At 33.3% G+C, this 9,204-nt stretch overlaps 1 protein-coding gene across 3 annotated transcripts; it reads left to right on the top strand.

Annotated features, from left to right (window-relative positions):
• The first annotated feature begins 5,167 nt into the window (after nt 1–5,167).
• LOC105205495 (N-acetylglucosaminyl-phosphatidylinositol biosynthetic protein) lies at nt 5,168–9,195 on the top strand. 3 transcript variants are annotated; one of them, XM_039457713.1, is made up of 8 exons: nt 5,168–5,333; nt 5,416–5,649; nt 6,205–6,361; nt 6,963–7,142; nt 7,209–7,443; nt 7,530–7,827; nt 8,137–8,497; nt 8,746–9,195. In XM_039457713.1, the coding sequence occupies exons 2-8, from the start codon at nt 5,624–5,626 to the stop codon at nt 8,815–8,817; spliced, it is 1,329 nt and encodes a 442-aa protein (XP_039313647.1). In that variant the 5' UTR covers nt 5,168–5,333; nt 5,416–5,623; the 3' UTR covers nt 8,818–9,195. The 3 variants fall into 3 exon arrangements, with proteins under 3 accessions (XP_039313647.1, XP_011173166.1, XP_011173165.1); XM_011174864.3 differs by having other exon boundaries at nt 5,168–5,415; nt 5,493–5,649; XM_011174863.3 differs by having other exon boundaries at nt 5,168–5,649.
• Nucleotides 9,196–9,204: the final 9 nt, after the last annotated feature.

The raw sequence follows: 9,204 nt of genomic DNA, 5'->3' as shown, positions 1-9,204 counted from the left end.
GTCAAAGTTCGAAATATTTGAGTACAATTTATTTTGCGAATTCCTCCAATATCTCTGTGTTCTGATAGCCCCCAGAAAAGTTCAATCTTTTATCATGATGTATCGAATCGCTAAAGTGAAAAACGAAAGACTTATATCAGACCAAAATTTTTGAGTAAAATTATTTTTGCGATTTTCTCCAATATCTCTGTGTTCTGATAGCCCCCAGAAGAGTTCAAACTTTTATAATGATGGATCGAATCGCTAAAGTGAAAAACGAAAGATTTGTATCAGTCAAAGTTCGAAATATTTGAATAAAATTATTTTTGCGATTTTCACCAATATCTCTGTGTTCTGACAGCCCCCAGAAGAGTTTCAACTTTTTTCAGGATGGATCGAATCGCTAAAGTGAAAAACGAAAGACTTATATCAGACCAAAATTTTTGAGTAAAATTATTTTTGCGATTTTCTCCAATATCTCTGTGTTCTGATAGCCCCCAGAAGAGTTCAAACTTTTATAATGATGGATCGAATCGCTAAAGTGAAAAACGAAAGATTTGTATCAGTCAAAGTTCGAAATATTTGAATAAAATTATTTTTGAGATTTTCTCCAATATCTCTGTGTTCTGATAGCCCCCAGAAGAGTTTCAACTTTTTTCATGATGGATCGAATCGCTAAAGTGAAAAACGAAAGAGTTATATCAGTCAAAGTTCGAAATATTTGAGTACAATTTATTTTGCGAATTCCTCCAATATCTCTGTGTTCTGATAGCCCCCAGAAAAGTTCAATCTTTTATCATGATGTATCGAATCGCTAAAGTGAAAAACGAAAGACTTATATCAGACCAAAATTTTTGAGTAAAATTATTTTTGCGATTTTCTCCAATATCTCTGTGTTCTGATAGCCCCCAGAAGAGTTCAAACTTTTATAATGATGGATCGAATCGCTAAAGTGAAAAACGAAAGATTTGTATCAGTCAAAGTTCGAAATATTTGAATAAAATTATTTTTGCGATTTTCTCCAATATCTCTGTGTTCTGATAGCCCCCAGAAGAGTTTCAACTTTTTTCATGATGGATCGAATCGCTAAAGTGAAAAACGAAAGACTTATATCAGACCAAAATTTTTGAGAAAAATTTTTTTTGCGAATTTCTACAATATCTCTGTGTTCTGATAGCCCCCAGAAAAGTTCAATCTTTTATCATGATGTATCGAATCGCTAAAGTGAAAAACGAAAGACTTATATCAGACCAAAATTATTGAGAAAAATTTTTTTTGCTAATTTCTCCAATATCTCTGTGTTCTGATAGCCCCCAGAAAAGTTCAATCTTTTATCGTGATGGATCGAATCGCTAAAGTGAAAAACGAAAGACTTATATCAGACCAAAGTTTTTGAGAAAAATTTTTTTTGCGAATTTCTCCAATATCTCTGTGTTCTGATAGCCCCCAGAAGAGATCAAACTTTTATCATGATGGATCGAATCGCTAAAGGGAAAAACAAAAGACTTATATCAGACCAAAATCATTGAGAAAAATTTTTTTTGCGAATTTCTACAATATCTCTGTGTTCTGATAGCCCCCAGAAGAGTTCAAACTTTTATCATGATGGATCGAATCGCTAAAGTGAAAAACGAAAGAGTTATATCAGTCAAAGTTCGAAATATTTGAGTACAATTTATTTTGCGAATTCCTCCAATATCTCTGTGTTCTGATAGCCCCCAGAAAAGTTCAATCTTTTATCATGATGTATCGAATCGCTAAAGTGAAAAACGAAAGACTTATATCAGACCAAAATTTTTGAGTAAAATTATTTTTGCGATTTTCTCCAATATCTCTGTGTTCTGATAGCCCCCAGAAGAGTTCAAACTTTTATAATGATGGATTGAATCGCTAAAGTGAAAAACGAAAGATTTGTATCAGTCAAAGTTCGAAATATTTGAATAAAATTATTTTTGCGATTTTCTCCAATATCTCTGTGTTCTGATAGCCCCCAGAAGAGTTTCAACTTTTTTCAGGATGGATCGAATCGCTAAAGTGAAAAACGAAAGACTTACATGTATATCAGACCAAAATTTTTGAGTAAAATTATTTTTGCGATTTTCTCCAATATCTCTGTGTTCTGATAGCCCCCAGAAGAGTTCAAACTTTTATAATGATGGATCGAATCGCTAAAGTGAAAAACGAAAGATTTGTATCAGTCAAAGTTCGAAATATTTGAATAAAATTATTTTTGCGATTTTCTCCAATATCTCTGTGTTCTGATAGCCCCCAGAAGACTTCTAACTTTTATCATGATGGATCGAATCGCTAAAGTGAAAAACGAAAGACTTATATCAGACCAAAATTTTTGAGTAAAATTATTTTTGCGATTTTCTCCAATATCTCTGTGTTCTGATAGCCCCCAGGCACATTATGGAATAAATGCTTGGTAACGTTATCAAAAAGATGGCAATGATAGCAGTAGCAGAAGTGGTGGCATTTGTGACAATGATAGCAATGATGGCAATTGTGATAATGACGGCAATCGTGACAAATGATGGTATTGATGGCAATGGCTTAGTTTACAGCGGTTGTTTGATACGCGTACTAAGTACAATATACTAAATTAATTTAATTCGATGGTGTAAACGATGACATATAGTCTGGTACGATACAAATCAAACAGACGTATCGTATCAAAATAGTACGCATCTTCAGCACACATGTAACGGTGTAAACATTTCCGTATTATGTTATAGGCGATTTAGGTTTTCTCAAGTTTTCTTCAGTTAATAGTTAATAATGTCTTCGTCTTGTGAGAATAAATCTGCGATAATTAATATAATGTGTAAAAAAAGACAGAATTGGGAAGAAGTAGAGACGCGTGTTTTTTTAGAATTATGCACGGAAAAACAAATATTATCAATAATGGATGGAAAAAGACATAAACATGTTGAAATTTTCCGCCTACTTGTTTCAGAAATGGAACAAAGAGGTTACAATAAAACTGCAGAGCAGATAAAGCTAAAATTAAAAAATTTAAAACTTGCATATTTTAAATGCTAAAGAGATAATAATGTTAGTAGAGCTGCAACTAAACGTTGTCCATTCTATGATGAAATGGAAATATTATATGGCTGCAGACCAAATACAGCAGCAAGCTCATGTCATTCAGGAATCGATAATTACATTCCATAATTGCATTCTTTCCATCATTGCCATCCAATGGGATGGCCTACTTTTCATCTTTTCCATCATTGTCATTATTGCCATCGTTGCCATTATTGTCATCCCATTTTCATCATTGCCATTATTGTTACGCCATTGCCGCCACTGCCGACATTGCCACCATTTTTATTATTGCCATCATTACCATCTTTTTGATAACATTTCCATCATTGCATTCATTCCATTATGCGATTCCATTTCCATATTGCCATTCCATTGCCATCATTAACATCGAGAACATTGTCATAATTGCCATCATTTCCACCATTGCCGTCATTGCCGTCAGGCTATATATATTGTCATTGTCATCATTTCCATTATTGCCATTCCATTAACATCATTGCATTCATTCCAATATTTCCATCCCATTGCCATCCCATTTCCATCATTTCCACAATTGCCATCGATTAATATCGAGAAGAATTTGATTAAAATCCGTTACTTTACTGATTAACACTTTAATACCTTATATCGTATATTATTATATAATTCTTAATTAATTTTTTTTTTAGAGTTTTGATTAATCTTTACGTGATATTTCGTAAAAACTGTTGAAAGGTTGTATTAAAATCAGATCAATAATCTTCACGTTTGTAAGTTAGAGAATAAAAATAATACTCAAGTATCCATATATTTCATTGATTTTTATTACATTATTATTATTATTATTATTATTATTATTATTTATTGTGCCATATTAATCGCACGTATTGTCATTTGTAAATCATGCGTATGCATGTATACGCCATTGTAACATAATAAAAAAGAATGGGCACTTTCTAGTCTCCCTGCGCAGAAATCGTCCGAAATCCTCTTTCTGAATTTTACGGCCTAAACGTAGCACGGTAAACGTAATGATTCGAGAGGGGAGTGAAGAGGAGGGTATCCATAGAGATAACATCGCCACTTGCTCTATGTCTATCACCGCGATGCTTTCTCTCTCTAACTGAAGGCCTAAACAATTAAAGGACAATCACGTTAAAAGAGAAAGAGAGAAAGAGTGAGAGAGAGAGAGAGAGTTGCGTCAAGATTTAAAAAAATTAAAAAAGCTATTTTTTTCAAAAGCATAATTTGAAGACATTTAAATAATAAAGAATTTTGTAAAAATAAAAAGATGGTATATTTATTCGTGGAAAGACATTTATTTCTTCTTCATCATATGATGCGATGTTAATTACAATTATTTTTTAAGTACTGCGTAAAATGAATGTTTCTTTATTAAAGAACCAAATTCTCTCTGTTACTATTAAACATCTTTTTTAAGTAAAAATATGATTGTGCAAAATATGGGCATAAACGTATTGATATGTATTAATATCAATGTTAATGTAATATAATTCAGACTATAATAAATAAAAAATTACGCGAAAGTAGACGTAATTAATCATTTGTGCACATTCTCGACCCCTCTTCTGGATGCAACATACGCGATACGCGTCAGATTTTATTTGCAGCAAAATGGATGTTAGCACGGACAACAACCTACATCCTTTTCTCGAGAGATGGATGTGGGTTGTTGTCCGTGCTAACATCCACACTGTTTTTAACGGCGGGTTGCAAAAGGGATGTGTCACGTAGTTCCCATTCTGACCAGAATAGATGTGCGTCACTAGTGTACGGGAGTTTCGAACCGTTATAGGAAAAAGGCCGCCGTGGCCGCTCTCAGGTTCCTCTCTGGTTCCGGTGAGAAATTGAGGATGAATCCCCACTACATGAATTTAGCACAGACTTGAATCATTTTTATCGACAGAGTCGCAAAATAGATGTGATGTATGCATTACCTATTATCGGTAATATCAATGAAAAGTATTATAAGAAATAACTTATTTCTTATATCTCCATGGATTAAAGTAATCAAAGATATATATAATATATATAGAGAAAAAGGACTGTCCTACTTATAATTATATTATAATTTTTACAATTTTCAAATGACTTTTACCAATTTTATCGACAGATATATGTCACGTTGTAGAGGGAGCCTATAATTTACAAAATATTGTCATTGTAGTGCCGACGTTCTTATATAAAATTTGTAACTAAAAGTAAAAAAATTGACGACAATCCCAGGTTTATCGCGCCCGAGGATGTCCCAAGTCTCTGAATGAGAGTTCGACGGACGAACCGGCTTGACGATCTCGTATGAAGTAAATTCGCAGCCTTTTTTTTCTCTGGCGGTTGAGGTTAGAACGCTTTCCGGTCGTCTGATTATCGTGCGACCGTTCACAGGTATGCGCTAGTCCGTCTCCTATTATCTTTATCTGCGCGGATTTGTGCTAATTAGAAATGCACGAACGCAATCCAAGGCGAATCGACGTGCGTCATAATAGGATAATAACGGGCTCCTTATCGAGCAGACTAGGCGTACGACGATGATACGGCAAATTGTATAGCCGCATTAGATATACAGCAGCGTGAATCATGCACGGGAGTGAAGATGAACAGTACAAAACACAAAATATGGTTCGTATAATATTTTTTCACCTTAAACCTTTCGATTCTCATGCTAATTTTTTAAAGTAAGGTCTTGAGTGGGATGAGCGATTGACTCTAAAATATTTTCCATATAATAGCATGTTTATGTTTTTAAAAATTATATTGAATTATAGTAATCAAACATATCAATGCGTACAGGTAATAAAATTATTTATTTTTATTTATATTATTACAGACTTTAATAATGAAATATTTATTATAATTTTTGTTCTATTTATAGATGAAATGGCTTGTCTCACTTGAGAATCGAAGAATTAATAGCATATTATTAATGGCTGTGTTTAACAGAAAAAAACAGCTAACTATTGTAAGATTCTTTAATACGATTGCTTCTTGTCCTTAGGTCCTGCCAGGTCTAGATGTATAAACTAATCATATTAAAGAATTATATTAAAGAATCTTACAACAGTTGCAAAGCTGCTTTTTCTGAAGCCGAACGCCATTAATAATTGTCTCTCTTTCTTTCATATATTTATTTGTTTATATGTCATTGGTTTTATTATATATAATGTTTTTACATAGTATGGTCTCGGATTTCTTTTATCCAAACATGGGAGGTGTCGAGGAGCACATCTTCAATCTGTCCCAGTGCTTACTAGAGCATGGGCACAAAGTGGTGATACTTACCCACTCCTATGGGGATAGGGTAGGAATAAGATACATGACAAATGGTTTGAAAGTATGTTTCATTATTTGATTAAATCTGATCTATAATAGGGACAACAAAGGCTTGTTCCATCATGCATGGTCATGCAATAGACGCAGCAAACCTTTGTTGCTCCAAGCTCAAAGTTGTGACATTTTTTCACAATAATATGTAATAAGCCATTAATGCAGTCTCCTGGAATGCTCATTATTTTCTTATGTTAACACTATCATGAGTGAAAATTCATCCACATAATTGAGAATTTTTTATACATTTTTTGTCTACTGTATAGATTGCAAGATATTAATAAAGATAAACTTGAACTATTTGATTATTAAAAAAATCTTATTTAATGTTGCTTTAAATTACCCATGTTTTAATAACAGAACTTCAATTAGCACTTAAATGAAAATTCATCCACAGTAGCATTTCAGGTCAAGCTTTAATTAGTCTAGTTCCTAAGATTTAAGCAAGCTAACCAGATTGCAGCTTTACGTTTTACAGTTTAGAGCAAATTAATATCACAATTTAGAGTTTGGAGCAAAAGGCTTTACTACACCTATTATAGATCAGATCTTAGTCTTTAAACAATTCTGTGTTCTGTTTTCTCTTACACACTTGTGTCTTGTTTAAGGTATATTATATCCCTGTCAAAGTTTTCTACAATCAGTGTGTTCTTCCAACGATGATATGCTCTCTTCCACTTATTAGGTATATCTTCATAAGAGAGGAAATACAGATAATACATGGCCATTCTGCATTCTCTGCTTTAGCACATGAGGGGATGCTGATTGGTAGATTAATGGGACTGAAAGTAAGTCTTGGTTATGCTAAGATAGAGCTTAAAGGTAGCACAAAGTAACTAACGTTATGTTTGCAGACAGTTTTCACAGATCATTCTCTTTTTGGTTTTGCGGACGCGTCCGCTATTCTGACAAATAAATTTCTCGAAATATCGCTGGTTGATTGCGATCATTGCATATGCGTGTCTCATACTGGAAAAGAGAACACAGTATTACGAGCCAAAGTACAGAAGGAGAAGGTGTCGGTTATTCCGAACGCCGTCGACACCGCTTTATTCACACCTGATGTCGGTAAACGGAACAACGACTTTAGTAAGTTCTAGATTTCGAGGTCTCTTTCCAGTTTTACTAGGAACACATCATTCCAGTTGTCATAATTGTAATACCATAAATTTCAGTTACCATAGTAATAATATCGCGATTGGTGTATAGGAAGGGCGTTGACCTTCTAGCCCATATAATACCCGAGATCTGTTCACGTTATAAGAATGTACAATTCCTTATCGGCGGGGACGGTCCCAAAAGATGGCTCATAGAAGAAGTGCGGGAGAGAAATCTGTTGCAACACAGAGTTACCTTGTTAGGCAGTTTGGAGCACTCTCAAGTCAGACACGTTCTGAATAAAGGTCATATCTTCTTGAATACGAGTCTGACGGAGGCTTATTGCATGGCTATTGTAGAAGCGGCTTCTTGCGGGTAAGCTGTGACATGATGCGTTTTGTTCTTTCTTTTTTCATTTCATATTTACAATATCTGAAATTAACCCACTTTTCCCCGTCCTATTTACAGGACAGCACCTCTCCAATTTTTCTATTCTTTTAATTTGGTATTTTTTTTGTCACTTTGTGAACTATATTTGAATGTATCACCAAAAAAATCGAAGAGAAAAAAGTTAGGAATTAATGAATTAATTTAGATCTTTCTTTAAACCTAATTTTTCTAATAAATATCGTTCTTCTAGTAACAAGGTTTATAAGCGACGAAAATGAATATATTGTTTTATAGTCTACAAGTAGTGTCAACGAAAGTTGGAGGTATTCCGGAAGTTTTACCACCGGATCTGATTTATCTTGTGGAACCCACTGTACCTGCATTAATCGAAGGGCTGGAGACAGCTATAGCGGATTATAAAAAAGGCAATGTTGGATGTCCTTTCGAAATGCATAGGAGGATAGGCTTATATTATAATTGGTTCAACATAACCAAACGTACAGAAATAGTATATAATTTAGTGAAACGTGAAGCAAAGAGAAATCTAGGACAGCGATTAGCTAGTCAAATACAAAGCGGTGTATTGGCCTATCTGCTCGTGGTATCGTTGTGCTATATCATACTACAAATCCTGGAATTCTTCGTCCCAAGAAAGGTAATAAATAAATTGAGATCACTTATACGCATGTATTTTACTAGTGAATATTTTACTATTTTATAAATATATTTTAATTTCTATTATGCCTTTTATCTTTACATTAAATATTATTTCTCTTGTTTATGGTGCATATATTTGACTTTTGTTTTTCAAAATTATTCATGTCTAATATACATATATTAAAAGAGACTGTTTATGTTTATAAGTAAATTTATTTATAAAAATAAATATAAATAAATTTTCAGTATATCGATATTGCACGAGATTACAACGATATTCATGTTGTACCATCCAGCGGGAAAGGAAAAGAAGATTAACTATCATCACAAAAGTCTGGAATGTAAACTTCTCAATATGTGTTCAAGTATTTTATTCTATACTTTGGAAACATTCCAGAAAACATGTTTTCTGCAAAAATTACTGTTACACAGGTAATCATGGTGTATCTCCGCGTAAGAAGAACAATCTCTCATCGTTGCATTTACTAAATTTTTAAAGAAATATAATTATATACATATATATGTATGTATAGATGTTGTACACAGAGAGATAACAATGCGCAAAGTACAAATTGTCATGATATACTTGTATGTATGTACGTAGAATTACAACTGAGAGTTTCTAACAATTTTTATTTATTATATCCTGCTTTCGTAATTCGTATCGCTTTAAAATAAACGACGGCATTTATGGCATTTAACGTC

This window comes from Solenopsis invicta, chromosome 15, assembly GCF_016802725.1.
Source record: "Solenopsis invicta isolate M01_SB chromosome 15, UNIL_Sinv_3.0, whole genome shotgun sequence".
In the NCBI taxonomy this organism is placed as follows: Eukaryota; Metazoa; Arthropoda; class Insecta; order Hymenoptera; family Formicidae; genus Solenopsis; species Solenopsis invicta.
This window is presented reverse-complemented; position numbering and strand designations above follow the sequence as displayed.

Excerpts from the sequence above, each read along its gene's own strand:
- LOC105205495 (XM_039457713.1), top strand. The coding sequence starts at position 5,624 with ATGAACAGTACAAAACACAAAATATG. Across the intron at positions 7,444-7,529 it reads TAAACGGAACAACGACTTTA|TTACCATAGTAATAATATCG; the intron begins GTAAGTTCTAGA and ends CATAAATTTCAG. Across the intron at positions 8,498-8,745 it reads AATTCTTCGTCCCAAGAAAG|TATATCGATATTGCACGAGA; the intron begins GTAATAAATAAA and ends ATAAATTTTCAG.